Source organism: Gobio gobio (genome assembly GCF_949357685.1).
Source record: "Gobio gobio genome assembly, chromosome: 21".
Classification (NCBI taxonomy): Eukaryota; Metazoa; Chordata; class Actinopteri; order Cypriniformes; family Gobionidae; genus Gobio; species Gobio gobio.
The window spans coordinates 10,436,484-10,453,402 of record NC_137117.1 but is presented as its reverse complement, the minus strand read 5'-3'; the positions used below and the strand labels follow the sequence as shown (position 1 = coordinate 10,453,402).

At 39.5% G+C, this 16,919-nt stretch overlaps 1 protein-coding gene across 1 annotated transcript in view; it reads left to right on the top strand.

Annotated features, from left to right (window-relative positions):
- The window catches only part of podn (podocan), a 54,775-nt gene extending 38,002 nt beyond the window's left edge, over positions 1 to 16,773 (top strand). Inside the window, exons 9-10 of the mRNA XM_079801969.1 lie at positions 5,352 to 5,500; positions 14,697 to 16,773. Coding sequence (XP_079658095.1) covers positions 5,352 to 5,500; positions 14,697 to 14,871 — 324 coding nt within the window. The 3' untranslated portion in view covers positions 14,872 to 16,773. The remainder of the gene's footprint in view (positions 1 to 5,351; positions 5,501 to 14,696) is intronic.
- The last annotated feature ends 146 nt before the right edge of the window (positions 16,774 to 16,919 follow it).

Here is a 16,919-nt window from a genome sequence, read left to right as displayed (position 1 = left end):
GTGAAACCCTGGAATGGCGCCGCCATTGATGACATTCTCATTCAGAAATTTCCTCAGTGCAGGTTGGTCACTCTTAGACAGTGGGATGTTGATGGCAGTGCAGGTGGCAACCCAGGTTTCACAAATCTACAAACAGAAAAATACTTTTGTATCATTGGGCTGTATTGTGTACTGTACACACACACACACACACACACACACAGTGTAACCTACAAAAAATTGCAGTATAAAACAGAATCAATTACAGTCAGCCTTCACATAACAGTAGTGTTTCTACAAATAAAACAATTCTTTCATGGCAAAATCAATCATCTTGCATGGGAAATTACACTACTGTTAGGCTATCTAAACCTAATGTTAACTTACATCCACACACAACATACTTGGAAATCTCATTAACACTCACACACACCTCTCTCTGTTTCATTTTGTTTTCAATTTAACTATCAACATTTTCTTAATTTTACGTGCTTTAATCTTGTAGGCTACTGACCTTGATTCTTTCAGCCCTGGCAACTGTTTTAGAAGTTGATGCCTCGGTGTAGGTGAGCTGCTTCTTCTTGGCTACCTCCGCTGTTGCTTCAACCATCCTCAAATGTTTGGCGGTGGTAAAGTGGTTGTGCAGCGTCGACTTCCGTCTGTGGTCCAACACGCAGTTGTACGGAGTGCAAAATAATTTGCCTCCACTTTCATGTAAAACACTGGGAAACTGCTTTGCGCGGTCTTTTGCAGTTATTTTTGTTGGCAAATGGGAATTTGCGTGCTTCATCATGGTTTCTCCGCTATCTATGGTTTCTCCACGGGGTTTGCAGCTTTTCGATGACGTTCGCGTCGGGTAATTACGTCACTTCAAAACGTTCTCATGGCAACAGGGGGAAATGGCGGCTCTTGTGTGAAGTAGACTGACATTTTTCAACTTTCTGCTAATATATATGACTTTTTTGCAACGAAAATGCGGGGATTATGAAATCATGCTAGCCCGCATATTTTGCACGCGGAAATAGGCAATTTATGCGGCGAAAGTGCGGCGTATTTGAAAAAATGCGGCCCCCGCATGAATATGCGGACTTTGGCTGATTATGCGTTAAATCACGCGATCGCATAATCGCGTTTTTCTGGAGGGACTGTAAACTGCAGTTCATCGACTGGCCACTAGAGACAGACTCCAGAAAAAGCAGAATCTCATTGAGCTCATGTTAAAATGCCCAACTTTACAGCAGAAGAACACATGTTTACAGCCTGGGACAAATTGTGGTTTTGGTCTATACGGCTAATTTTGCCCTTCATGACGAATGTGAGGGGGGTGAATTTTTTTATAACTCATTCGTTTACACTATATAAAGCCTTAAAGTTCTGCATAATTAAGGGCGTGGCCACTTTGAGGGACAGGCGGATTGCCGTTTATCTGCTGTCTGTTAAGGCTAGTTCACACCGCCCGATTTTAACCCCGATTTTGACTCGCCGACAGGTTTTGCGAAATCGGCGACAAATGCCCGAAATCATAGACAAATCGGTGCTCATGCACGTGAGTGACAATCAGGCAGTGTGAATGATCAAAGGCGCGATCAGAGAGAATCACAGATGAGTCGTCAATGCCCGCGAGATATTTGGCATGCTAAATATCTGGACCTGTCGGCGATTCAAACTCTTGCTGTGTTAAATGTGTTCTGACTTAAAAATACATCGGCGATGACCGACAGCCAATGAGAGAGAAAGATACAGGACAGCGGGAGATTCGGGAAGGAGTTATAGACCATAATATCAGTATTTTAATAGATATATGTACAGTTATATCAAACAGAAACAAAGCACAAACATTTGCTTGATCAGCCGCAACAGCAGCACGGTGCAATATTATTCATTTACCTCAAACTCTCTTTTTTCACAACACAATCCTTGCTCCCTGTCTCCCCCCAACCATTTTTCTCCCTTTTGCTGCAAATCAGCGAACAGACAATTTGGACCGCAAGTTTCTGCACTGCAGTCTATATTTGTAATAACAATTCCAGTCTCGCGCGAGAACTCCAGTCTGAAGCACGTGTGATCTTGCGTTGTTTCTTTCTCACTTCTCGCGTGTGCTTTGTTGTGAAACGTAATTTGCGGACGGGACAGAGCTGTCGGCTATTATTCCTCTTGTACAGTCATGCAGTGTGAAACCACTTGTGAACACAGCAATGACTGAATGCTGGCCCAGATAGTCATGCATGCAGTGTGAAAAGAGCTGTGATCCGACGAGTTTTTGAAAATCTTTGTGTCTGAACTAGGCATTAGTCATCACGTCACCTCAGCTCCGCCCTTGTCCTGCCTCTTTGCCCATTTTCTATTATCCAGGAGTGACGCGCTGCCAAGATGGCGACGGCCAGCTCGACCCTACTTTACGCTTCAAAATGTCTCTTTAGAATCCTATGGGTGACGTCACGGACACCACGTCCATATTTTTGTACATTTTTTTACAGTCTATGGATAAAACACAGATGTCTACAGATTACAGAAGCAATAAAAATAGAGCAAATCACCTTTACACAATGTCCTAACTACACGTGACGCTATAATATTCCAGAAACTTGTCTGTCCACACCAGACGCGACGCGACTACGAGATGCGACAAATCAATCAAAAACCACAGCCAATCAGAACAGCGTGTGGGCGGGCTCTTGCGGGAAGTGTAGGACACGCGAGATTAATCCTGATGGCACTCGCAAGGAAATGGAAAAATACATAAATCAAATTCACAAATTTTACATTTAAACATTACTAAAATACATACTGAGTTACTAAAACAATCTTTGTCATAGAATATACTTGTTTGTTCACAGTTTGAACGTTCTTGTTTCCATTTGTTTCATTTCAAAATCTGAGGTGAATTATCCATTGTGCTTTTAGGACGACTATGTTACAAAGCTGGGAGCACTAAATGATATTCAAAGTCACATTACACGCTTTTAACATTAGATAAAGCACATAAACACTACCTGAGATTATGTTTTGTGTTGTTGTTCCATCCGCGACGCCGCAGAAATAGAAACCATTTCTAAAATAGATTCATCGCGTGTCACCGTCGTGGCTGGTTAGAACAAAAACTCAAATTAACATGGGAAAGATATCTTTTATCGCATGTCACGTGTAGTTAGGACACCTGTTAGAAAGTAATATGGAGCTTCAAATAACGATTACATCGTTACACCAGTAGGTGGCAACAAGTGACTGTTAAAAAATGTATTTGTCATGAAATAATTTATTCTAGAGAGTCGTAAAAAAAAAAAACACAAAAAACACTGATTCATCCAGTATTTACGAGTGAGTCACTGAATCATGCAAGAGATTTGTTCATTTGTTGTATGATTATGATTCAGGCAACATTACACGTCAGAAGTCAGATTAGATCAGAACATTCCGAATATTTGTCCAGTTCCATCTGGTTGAAGATCGGAGTCGTCACGCAGGAGACTGGATGTTGTGTCGATGAGGCCTTCACAGGACAGTCTAGTTGACGCAATCTCTGCAGACACTTCAGGGATGTGTCAGTCGTGTCAACACTCTCAGAAAAAAAGGTACAGTGGATGTACAATTTTGTTCCTTGGGGAACAAAATGTATAACTGTACCTTTAAAGGTACACAAGTGGTCCTTAGGTTACAATTATACCATTGGCAGGCAAGTTCGGTCCTAGAGAGTCGCTGTCCTGCAGAGTTTGGCTCCCTGAAAGACGTCTATAGAAGCTCTTATTTAGAATTAACAGAGGTTTAGATCTTGATGCTTTATTGAAAGTATTTGGTCACCATTATGGTGATCCGTGTTTCATTTAGTTGGGCAGTTTGACTCTTGTTTTTTTTGTGAGTTTGCGTTTTTTGTTACATTGTTAACAAAACACATAATCTCTTCATATCAAAAGAAGCCATAAACAAAAATTGTCACAAAGAACATTTTTTGACTGAAATCATCACTGACTAAAACTATTAATAAATAATATTCACCAACAATACTTTCTTGCCACAGATCAGGCATTCTGAATTTTGATTTTTAAATACATTCTAGGGGGTAAAAGGTTAGATGCACACAGATATCAAGAATCAGCATATGAATCTCAACAATGGTGACATACTTAATGCTGCAATGCATGCTGGGAGCCATGAGTTTTATACTGTGGTGGCTTAGTAGGGTTGGAGCTAAACTCTGCAGGACATCAGCTCTCTAGGACCGAACTTGCCTACCCCTGACTTAGAGCTACAAAAATGTACCCTTAAGGGTCCGACCACAGTGACAAGCCATTATACCCCTAAAGGTACAATTATGTAGTTTATTTTCTGAGAGTGTAGATGCAGGTCCACCATCTGATCTGGATATAACCCAGATCCTGCTGACTGTAGTAATCCTCGGATAAACAGAGAGACTAATATTAGCGTAGATGCCATTCTTCTGTTCTTCTAAACAAGTACACGGGTGTTATAGGTATTATCAACTGGCCAGAATTTTGAGAGCGCAGTAGACGTGAGGGAGTATAATGTGTAAAGAGCTTGCTCAAGTACTGGGGAGCTAAACCATTTAGTGCTTTGTAAGTAATTAGCGTGATTTTAAAATGCATGCGATGTTTAATAGGGAACCAGTGCAGTGTTGACAGAACTGGGCTAATATGGTCATACTTCCTGGTTCTAGTAAGAACTGGAGCTGCTGCGTTTTGGACCAGCTGGAGTTTGTTTATTAAGCGAGCAGGGCAACCACCCAGTAGAGCATTACAATAATTACATGCCTTGAGGTCATGAATGCATGAACTAACTGTTCAGCATTTTGCATTGAAAGCATGTGTCATAGTTTAGATATATTAAGATTGAAGAATATGGTTTTACAGATGCTAGAAACATGGCTTTCAAATGAAAGATTGGAATCAAAGAGCACACCCAGGTTCCAGAGCAGCCATCAAGTGTTAGACAGTATTCTAGGTTACTACATAGGAAAGATGAACAATAGGACCCCTATAAGAAAGAATCTGACTATAGCGATGTGTCTCCTCTAGAGTTTCAAAATGAGAGTCTTATCAAGTGATCAACTAGATTATTCAGCTCGATACTCCTGCGGAGAAGCAATCGCACTGAGAGAGCTTGTTTTTCTGCTCTCAGCTGGATAAGAAAAGCAGACCCAATGCTCTTACATGAAAGATAAGATATTAAAGGAAGACATATCTGTCACTGCATGCTCTCATAATGCTCTTTCTAGCCAAGGAAAGATTCATCTGATGTGTTTCCTGAACCGTAAAGTCCAATTTCACTTTTCAAAGTTTTTGGTTTGGCCACGTCTCCCTTTAATATGTGATATATGGAGAAAGAGAATGCTTGAGCATGTTTTATGTGTGTTTCAGACGCTGGATCTCTCCGGTAACTTGTTGTCACACGTTCCTCCTGACCTGCCCGAGACTCTTGAGTTCCTTCATCTGCAGAACAACAGAATCAGCTCGGTTTCCGCCGCAGCCTTCCTCAACACACCCAACATCAAAGGCATCTTCCTCAGGTGACGCTCGGCTCCTTTATATTTCTGTTTCCATCATGATTTTGTGCATTGTTTGTACTTTCACTCGTAGTAAGGCCTGCATCCCACTAGCAGATTGTTCAGTCGAAAACATACAATATTTTGAAAGAAGTCTCTTCTGCTCACCAAGGCTGCATTTAATTGATCAAAAATACAGTACAATTGTAAAATACTATTGCCAATTGGATTAACTTGTTTCTATGTGAATGTATTGTAATATGTAATTTATTCCTGTGATCAAAGCTGAATTTTCAGCATCATTACTCCAGACTTCAGTGTCACAATCCTTCAGAAATTCAATCCAATATGATGATTTGCTGCTCAAGAAACATTTATGATTATTATTAGGGATGCACCGATACCATTTTTTAAGGACAGAGTATGTTTTTTGGTGATGTGGCAGTTTTCCAAGCACAACACAGTGAGACTAATGAATGTAGGACAGCTTTATTATACTCGAATGAAAAAAGTATTTTTATGTGCTTATCACAAACTTAAAGCACAAATTTCAGTGTCCAATAACCTTCAAAGGGCATAATTACCATTGTCATAAAAAAAGCATGCAGTTGGCAATGTGTGGGTTATATCATTAATTCTTGAAGTATTTCAAGAAGCTGACATTGTGTGTGCTGCTTCTGCTGGTGTGACTGTGCACGGAAAATTCTTATGTCACGTGCACTGAAGCACCAAGATTTGGTGCTATATAGCACTAAAAGTGGTTCTTTGGCTCGTAATCATAGGGGAACCACTTTAAGTGCTGTATAGCACCAAATCCTGGTGCTTCAGTGGTTCTTCAGCGGTTCTTTGGGATGACTGAGGTGCTATATAGCACTGCTACCATATACTGAACCTGTTGCGATATGGTGCTATATAGCACTGCTATCATATACTGAACCTGTTGCGATATGGTGCTATATAGCACTGCTACCATATACTGAACCTGTTGCGATATGGTGCTATATAGCACTGCTACCATATACTGAACCTGTTGCGATATGGTGCTATATAGCACTGCTACCATATACTGAACCTGTTGCGATATGGTGCTATATGGCACCAAAAGTGGTTCCCCTATGATTACGAGCCAAAAACCACTTTTAGTGCCATATAGCATAATTTTTTTTAGAGTGTGAGGTATCGGTCTTTGGTATCGGGGTATTTTTACAAGTACAATACGAGTATGTGAGCTTGGTATCGGGCCCTAATTATTATCAATGTGGAAAAAAGTTGTGCTGCTTCATATTTTTGTGGAAGCTGTGAGATTCTTAGATGACTAGAAAGTCCAATAGACTTTTGATAAATTTGAGGCATCTTTTCTGGATAGACTTTCTATCTGTATTTTAATTTTTGTAAACACATTTTACCGCCGTTCTGATTCATTGTCTCCATGTGTTCGTGCATGTCTGTTTATATTTTGGTGTCGAAACCGGATAAAACCCAGACGATGCAAACGTGGCTTGCTTACATTGTTGGTTTTTGTAATGAGCTGATGTGTTTTGTTGTACATATAAACACGCTCATTGGCTAATCTAATCATTTGGGATCACATCAGTGGTTTCTTTTTCTGAAACTCTGTGATACATTTTCGCTCTGTTATAGTGAACTTATTTCAAAGCTCTCACAGCTGTAGCTCCCACATAATGTGAGAACATTTCCCATAAAACCATACAGTACCATAACCGCGTTCAGACTGTAATCTGAGCATGTGGAGCGAATTAAAAATGGCGCACTTTAAGAACATTTCTCAAAATAGTTTCCCCATCTTGACCGGATTATTGGTTTCAGAAACATGAGAAGCGCTGGGATTTGGACTAGTTTAGGTGCTGGTATGTGGTGATGACGGTGCAACATGAAAATATGCTGACTCAGGTTTACAAAAGAAGAGATGTTCCTTCTGCAGTCAGATTACTTTATGTTTTGTTGTTATTTAATCAGTTTTTTTTTTACATTTAACAACTTTCAACAAATAGGTTACTCTGAACGATAATCTTTACCTAACACTGTACACATAATAGGATGATATAAAAAATGTGTATGTTTCAGACACCAGTTTGTTATGCAATACACTGCAAAATGATTTTTTTCTCCTCAGTGTTTTTGTCTTGTATTCCAGTACAAATATCTAAACATTCTCAGTGGCGAACGCGATTTCTAATTTCTACCAGAGGCGATTTAACCAACACCCCCGGAACAACTGTTAGTGTTTCTCTGTCTAGATTAAGGATCTTTACACACAACCTTATCAGAGCTATTTGATGTTGAGCTGTCATGTTATACATTTCCTGTAGATTTAGTTTGGGTGTGTGCAGTGCTCATTTACATATAGCCAACAACACATTTCCCAACAACAAAATTGTGTCCAGTGAAAATGCTGAGTGGCTTGTAACTTTGGAAAACCACTAGCCACAGTGGCTGGTGAGCAAAAAAGTTAAAGGTGCACTATGTAAAATATTTGCAGTAAACTAGGCCAGTGTTATATATTTTGTTCAGTTGAGTACTTACAATATCCTAAATGTTTCCAACTATTTGTAAATCGTGAGAAATTGCTATTTTACCCGAGGAACCGGGACGTGTGAGGGAGTCGCCTGTCAATGGCGTCATATCTGCGTTACCTTCGGTTTCTGGTTTTATTCGGCAGAAACGCTTTACTCTCACTGCAGTGTGAACAAGTGTCATAGCAGCCGCCGAGAGAACGCACAGAGTAACGTCATAACATCATTTTTACATTTCTAATGTGATAAACAGGGCTGCGTTACCTCATACTCATGACCGGAAAGAAATGGCGCCGGCGACTGTGTCATAATAAAGGTCCCGCTGCTCGCGAGGCGTGTGTTGCGTTCATCTTATTAACAATCGCTCCAGCGGCCTTGCTCAGCTCCTGCTCTACTTCATACTACAGTAACATTAATAATCACATCCATGAACATGATTTCTGCCCGAGTCCTATCCCGATTCTTTTCCACCGGCTGTGAGGTGAAGACCACATGTCCCAAGATTCTGCGCTCAAACTTGGCGTCATCAAACTACGCCTTTGTTTTGAATAGGCGACCTCTAGCGGACGGAAAAGTTACATAGTGCAGCTTTAATGTCAAGCCCTGGGCATAATGATTCAAATCAGTCAATAGACAGCGCAGGACCAATACGTCAAACCTAATAGCTTACTATAAACAGATTTCCTCAAATAAAAGTTAGTCCACATAAGTCAGCACTTTAAGGTATCATTGTTCGTTACCACGGCTACAACTTGTGTCCAGGTATGAACGCGCTTCCCATGTATGAAAAGTAACTGCACACATGACAGGCAGCAAAATCACAAGGGCCCAAATGTAAGTACTTGTACTTGGTCGGAAAAAAGTGGTATCGGTGCATCCCTAATGGTAATCCACTAGTAATGACCATAGACTGTAAAAAAAATATGGACGTAGTGTCCGTGACGTCACCCATAGGATTCTGAAGAGCAGTTTTGAAGCATAAAGTAGGGTCGAGCTGGCCGTCGCCATCTTGGCAGCGCATTAACACACATCACTCCCGGATAACAGAAAATGGGCAAAGAGGCAAAGAGGGAAGTGGGCGGAGCTGAGGTGACGTGATGACTAACAGACAGCAGACAAACGGCAATCCACCTGTCACTCAAAGTGGCCACGCCCTTAATTATGCAGAACTTTAAGGCTTTATATAATGTAAACGAATGAGTTGTAAAAAAATTCACCCCCCTCACAGTCATCATGAAGGACAAAATTAGCCGTATAGACCAAAACCACAATTTGTCCCAGACTGTAAACATGTGTTTTTCTGCTGTAAAGTTGGGCATTTTAACATGAGCTCAATGAGATTCTGCTCCTTCTGGAGTCTGTCTCTAGTGGCCAGTCGATGAATTGCAGTTTAAGTCACTTCCGTATTGGCTTGAAGAGAAACTGCGGGAGGTTGCCGCTTGGTAATGACTCAATTGTTATTAATTGCTTCAGAAGGAATTACTAATTATTTGGATTGTATTCTAAAGTGAAAAGCTTGATAACTCTCTAGTAATTAAACTTTTTTAATAGTAATTAAAAAGTCATTGTACACGTTTTTGTAAGGTTTTCGATAGTAATGACTGAAGAGTTACAACATACTTCTATTGGAATTACTTGTTATTTGGATCATGGTAACCCACTAGTAATTACTTAGTAACTAAATATAACTATATATTAGTAAGTAACTATAGTGTTATCTAAAACCTTACAAAAAACACAAAATCTTGCAATGACTTATTACTAAAGAGTTATCATGTTTTTCACTTTAGAATACAGATCCTAATAATTAGTCATTCATTTAGAAGGATCTAGTAACACTTGAGTCATTACTAATGGGTTACAATGATCTTCACTTTAGAATTAATTATATTATTCATGTTAATTATGAACCTGTATGTAGTAACTCTTAGTAGTCCTCTGGTACCCCTTTTCCACCAGAATGAACCGGTGCTAGTTCAGAGCCAGTGCTAGTGCCAGTTCTGAGTTGGTTCGACTGACGAGCCTTCTAAGAACCGGTTTGCCTTTCCACATGTTGCCATTTTCCACCACAGAGCCAGGTCTTACATCACTGTATAAGTCTCATCTTGCCTTGGTGGAAAAGGGGTATGGGAGTTAATGTCAAACCCTGATTATAGTGGAAACAATACGATAAGAAGTAGCTTTTTTGACAAGAGACGTTATGTTTCCACTCTGTTTTTGATCAGATCATTTTAAACCGTAAACTAAAAAAGTTTTCAGTCCAAGGACCCAGTAAGTGAATGCATTCGAACAGCCAGTCCAAAACATTCCTAATGCAGAGATAGAGGAGATAATAGTGGATTTGGCTTCGAAACACAACCTCTCTCCTATTCTGTGATTGTTTCGGGGCAACCCAAGCCATTTCTCTCTTTCTTCGGTTTTCACTGTATTATTAAAAACAGTTTTATTGGCAGTAAAGTGGGGGGGTGGGGGGTGAAAAGACCTACATGTCTCTAGACCTACATTGTGCTGTTATTTTCTGTACAATTTCTATTTTTAATGAACAGGACTTTTATAATTTTCAGGAATAAATAAATGAATTAATTAATTGAAAATGGTCATTCACGTCAGCAGAAGAACATTTAAAGAAGCGAATGGAAGTGGAAATGAAAATGGTTCAGTTCTGATATATTGAGTTGATTCCTCAAAGCTCACGTGGGAGAGGCAGATTCCAGGTCTCTTGCACATAATGTCCTGTCCGTTCTCTTCAGTATTTATCAATAAAAGAAAATGAATGGATTCATGTGCATCAATAAAACACTCAGTCTCAAGTGCGTAGGTGGACGACATCATGGACTCGATGAAAGCTGACATGCCTGAGCCATTACAACTCATGCCAGTTAAACTTTTTTAGCAATTTATCTAGTCTATTTATAAAAAGTATGGGCTGGAGCACTAAATTAAACCACTCATCTTTTCTGAGAATCCGCTCGCCGTCTAAACTGGAATTGGATGGCATGTTCGAAAATCAACTTATTAAGTGATTCTTCCTTTTGCACGCTATTAAAAGATATGTTCTTCCTCAGTAATTTCTTTTACTATCATGCTTTTTCACATGTTCATCTTTCTTTAGTGTGTAAGGTTTCTGTTTGAGCATGAAAAAGTCCCTCCAGCGCAGGTTTTCCTGCTGAATTGGGCCACATTAAAACACTGTTGCCGGGGGTTGTTTGTCATGTCCGCGGGTTGAAGCGACCCCAATTATGTGATATTTAGCCCAGAGAATGCAAATTTTTGCAAGGAACCCTGTCAAAAAACACATATTCCCCCACCATACCCCCCCCCCCGCAACCGCCCCCCGGATGTGATTTTTACCGGGGAACCCCTGCTGAAATGAGATTGGGCTTGTTTTGAGTAGCAATTGTGCGGGTTTTGTTATGAAAACCTGGCAACCCTGCTCCAGCGGGAGTTATTCTCTATATCAGTGTCAGTGTTTCTGAACTTCTGAACTCCATTGTAGTCTTGAGTTTTCTTCTGGGAACGAACACGTCACAATATTCCTCATTTAAATAATTCCTGCCCAGGGCATACGCTAAATAAAGGGCTGGGGCCTGGTTGAGTTAATCAGTAGTGTGTTGTAACTTGGGGCTATCCAGGGTTTTGGCTCCATTTCAATGAATTTTTGTCTCAGCAAAGCCTTATTTCATCAGCTGTTGTGATTTATGAGTGATGTAAATGACTGCTGGGCTTGTGATAGGGTGCTTAAGTTAAAGTCTCACCGTAGTCAATAATTTTATCCCTTAAAACTCATCTTTGATCTCCAAAATTACATATTTTAATGTTTTTTTTCCTGTGGGAAAAAATTATTCAAGCCTCAAAATAGCACACCCTGGATTCATTTAGTATACGTGGATCAATTAACTCTTTCCCCGCCAAACACGGAATGTTCTGTTATTTGTAAGAAACCGCTTCCCCGCCAAACACAGAATTTTCCGGGTTTCCATGTTTTCACTGTTATACGCTATGGGGGGCGCAATTACGCATCTCCTGAATGAGTACAGAATCACCTGATCAAAAAAACACAGGTGAAGAAGATGCAAAAAAAACCAAGTGATCGTATGTAAGTAGATGCATATGTAAAATAACGGGATCATCAACATTAAACATCATATAAATCAAAACTATCTAATGTTACTGAATGAATTGTCGGCCCAGGACGAGCTCTAGGACTGTGAAGCTTTGGGGTGTTGATGGACTCGATCTACTCCATCTGTGTTTGATGTTACATAACTACCCGTCTAGGGTTGATAGTCAGTAACAATGAGAAAATAAAATAAAGTTAAATAAAAAGAAAGCTTGGAGAGAGAGAGAGCCAAGATTATTCAACTTCCTGCCCCTGAAAAGTATCAACCAGTTCAAATTAACATCTTTTAATTTGAAAATATGAAGATAATACGAAAATCCCATGAAAGGATACAAAAATACAATTCAAAGAATAACAAATAATCAAGAACAGGGGATAATACTTCAGGGGAGGGCCAGGCCAAAACAACAAACAAAACATAAGATAACTAACCCAAGAATCTCCATAAATGTCCTAGAAAAAGATAATAGAAATAAAAGACATCAAACTTCCCTTACTCCCTACCTACCCAAAAACAGGAGAAAAGATTAGTACAAACATAAATGGCACCCTCCCCCTACAATCCCCAAATTACAAATAAGTTAAGAAGAATATACAAACATACTTAACATAAGATCATAGATTAAATCAAAGGTAACTCTTTAGTTCTCTTCCCACTAAAGAACTCACGACAAGATCCTGAGCTCACTCAATCAGAATCAAGACGACAACAATCCAAACAACAAAGTCTGGGCAGACAGGAGGAAGAATTCATCTTGGCAAAAGAAAGTCTCTATCCCTTCTCAATTGATCCGCTTCTACTTATATCTCAGCTCCTCCCCTTCATTCTCCAATCACGTCAAGCACCGTTAGATTGAGTACAGCTGGTCGTTGTACCTGTTGGAATGACGAAAGAGAGAACAAGAGACAAAGAGAGCAAGGCACCCAAGCACATACACAAATGCATGACACACTGCAGTAACAAATAAACATACGTCCTTGGACGTAACATTGATCATCGCTCTGAATCTGATCTCGATGTAGTCTTTGACAAAAACGTGATTTTCTCAGCTTTTTGGCTCAAAATGTTGCTTTTTTTCATGCTAATAAAATTCCTTTTTTTAATAAAAAAGGAGTGCATGAAGCTAGAATAAAATAGTTTGTTTTAATATGGCATGCTCAGATATGCATACAACAAAATATTCTATGGGCCATTACATTTTTGTGAAAATGATCAAAAACTCTGGCGCTGGCTGGCAACTTTTTTCTAGTTAAAATGTAAATGAGCCCCGCCTCCACTCACTCATACAGGCTCGTCTACAATAAGGTAACTAGACGTCCCCGTTTTCATGGGACAGTCCTGGTTTTTAGTGTCCTGTCCCCAACTGGAGCTGTCCCCGTTTTACAGCGAGTTCAAAATCATCCCGCACAACTGCAAAAAAGCCCAACCAACGTAGCCTGCGGGTTACCAGAGCAATCCTGTAGTGATTTTGCGTCACACAGAAGAAGAAGAGAGACAGGATTTACGTGCTTGCCAAAACCATTCACACACTTTTTGCTAACTGGCAGGCAGCATTAGCAGCTCATCTCAAGACCGTTTTGTGCTTGAGCGCCACCAAGTGGTGTTTTACTGTAACTTCAGCAGCTCCAGGCACGTGAACAAAAGTGCAGATCTCATTGGTCGGACAGTTTTTAACGCGCCACGTCAAAACAAAATAACGAACCCAAGGCGTTTTTTTTTTTTAAATGACGCTTTTATGTGCCTGGTCGGTGTGCACACTCACATTGGCGCCCTTTGTTTAGTCACAAGGCGTTAAACGTCGACGGTTAAACGCGGGTGAAATCGTCCTGGTGTGAACAGGCCTTAAAACAGTTAATAATTTGTTACAGTTTCGTTTATATCAATTTTGTTTATTTTTGTAATATGCTTTGGTAAAGTAAAAAACCTCATTAATTATTCAAACTCCAGTGCATGATGGGAACACCAGTATCAGAAAAGTTCAGTAGATTCACTTAATTTTATAACGCTGATATTTACGCTTGAAGTTCTACAAGCTTGAATTGAGTTCTAATATAGAAAATCTTGCCTTTTCATGTAGAAATAACATTCATTTTTATCTGTTCACCCCCAAATCATTTTTATCAGTGTAGAAACAGGAACTAATCAGAGCGTTACTGACAGACTGGGAAGAGACGAGCTGCAACAATGGAGAATATGGGAAGAATAATGTGGTTTTTTGAACATTCAAGAGTGAAAACCTGTTCTAGTGGAGACCAAACAACATCAAGACTTTGAAAAAAGGCATTATAGGTCCTCTTTAAGATATTAAGTCTTGTTTTCTGGCGAAAAAAAAAATCAAAAAGAAGTGTTTAAACTTAAAACAGTGGGGTCAGAAAATAAAGTAGTTTCACCCTAGAATAAAGTCCTCATTGGTAGGCCTAAGGTTAAACTCACTTACTTTTGATACATTTCTTCAGAAACAAGACATAACATCTTAAGTCATTGTATCTTGAGTTAAGATATTTGTACTGGAAAACTAGACTTTTCTTTTTCTCAGTGCATTAACTATTTCTCTTTCTCCCTCAGATTTAATCGTCTCTCAGCTCATTCGGTATCCGAAGAGTCTTTTTCTCACCTGTCCAAGCTTCAGGTGTTGGACATTGGCCACGGTAACATCTCTCCCAAACGAGGCCGAGGAGGAGATGAGGAGGAAGAGGAGGAGGACTTACCGTATGATGAAGAGGAGGAGAAACATTCATGAGTCAGGAAGGAATGGAAAACAGTCAAATTCATGCCCTGAACTTTCCCTCACTCAAAAATAAAATAAAAATGACAACCATTTCGAAATGTATAAATGCATTTTGGCTGCTGACGGAACGTGATTATTTCCAAAAGCATTGACTGATTGCATGGGGAGATATTTTTAGACAAAATATGCATTTTGCTACTACTAATCATCCAAAATTTGGCTTTATGTTGTAATCGGATGCAAGTGTCATACACAGTATGTAAATATCTGGTGCAGGATACCGGAAAGTTTTATTGGTTGTCTTTTATTTTTTGTTTTTGTGGTGTTCGCTCATTCACAATGACCCATGGCTCACCATGTCTACATGTATGAAACCATTTTGTGCTATGATATTATAATTTCTTTCTCCAGAGAAAAGGCTCGTCTGAGTATTTTTTTTTTCTGCAAAAGAAGACTGATTTATGCGTTTGGCAGACACTTTTATCCATAGCGACTTGCATTGCATTCAAGGTACACATTTGACATTTTTGTCAGGTCTTGCTTTCCCTGGGAATCGAACCCATGACCTTGGCGTTGCTAGCGCCATGCTCTATTGCTTGAGCTAAAGCTTAAGTATGATGTAAGTTTAGCTTTGGTAAAGTGTGATATCAAGAAGTACGTAGGAGGGCGGAGCCAGGCTAGTGTAAGACAGTTCTAGGAGGGAAGTATACCGAGCACCATTCAACTTCTGAATGACCGAAGCAGCATTTCAGATGCTTTGCAAACAAGATTTTTCTGCTGGTTATACAGTTATGCTGTTACATCGCAAAAGTCACATGATTTTTTTCAATGCGCATCGAGAAATGTATTCGGTAAATTTTTTTGCGGTAAAAAATTCGTAGTTTATGCGCATGTTTTCGTATCGGATAGAATATTTACATTCAAACAAATGTTTTTTAATGCACATTTTTAGAATGTATGCGCATCTTGGCGTTTCCATTCAGCATTTATTGATGCGATATCCCAAAATGCGCATAAAAATAGGTGGATGCTAACATAGCTATCCCTTACGGAAATTAACTATGGTTTTACTACAAATAAAACCAAAAAAACATGGTTATTATAGTTAAACCATAGTAACCACAAATAAACCATGGCTTTACTACTCTAACCATAGTTAAACCATGGTATTTGTGGTAAAACTGTGGTTATATAAAAATGGTAATCAATTAGCCAAAAAACATGGTTATCCTGCTTTTACTATAATAAAACCATGGTTAATTTTCGTAAGGTGAACAGCTATATACAAAAAAAAATCGGATTTGAGCAATACATTGGAATTGAGCACTAGGGCTTGCAGTGTGAACATAGCCATATTGACAGCTAGCTGTTGAAAAGGGTACTGCAGTCCAAATTAAAAATATTGGAGAGGGTTGTTTCCCCCGCCCCCTCCTCCTCAGAATCGACGCTCACGTGGGTTGCCAGATTGAGGACACGCAATATAAACTTATAAAGTAAAAACTTGGCATGTTTCCGAAATATCTACAAACAGATATTTGTATACTTTAGTACAGTCAACAAAATTACATACAGCACCTTTAAAGTTAGAAAGTTTTATAGGCCTTACACCGTGTCCTAACTACACGCAACGCGATAAGATTCCAGCGACAAGCAACTTGTCTGTCCACACCAGAGGTGACGCGACTACGAGATGCGACAAATCAATCAAAAACCACAGCCAATCAGAACAGCGTGAGGGCGGGCTCTCGCGGCAAGTGCACAGCACCAGAGATTAATCCTGATGGCACACGCAAGGAAATGGATTAGTACATAATCAAATTCACAAATATTACACCATTTAAACATTACTACAAATACATACTGAGTCACTAAGACAATCTTTGTCATAGAATAAACTTGTTTGTTCACAGTTTGAACGTTCTTGTTTCCATTTGGTTCATTTCAAGATCTGAGGTGAATTATCCACTGTTGCTTTTAGTAAGACAAAGCTGGGAGCACTAAATGATATTAAAAGTCACATTACACGCTTTTAACATTAAAAAGAGCACATAAACATGAAC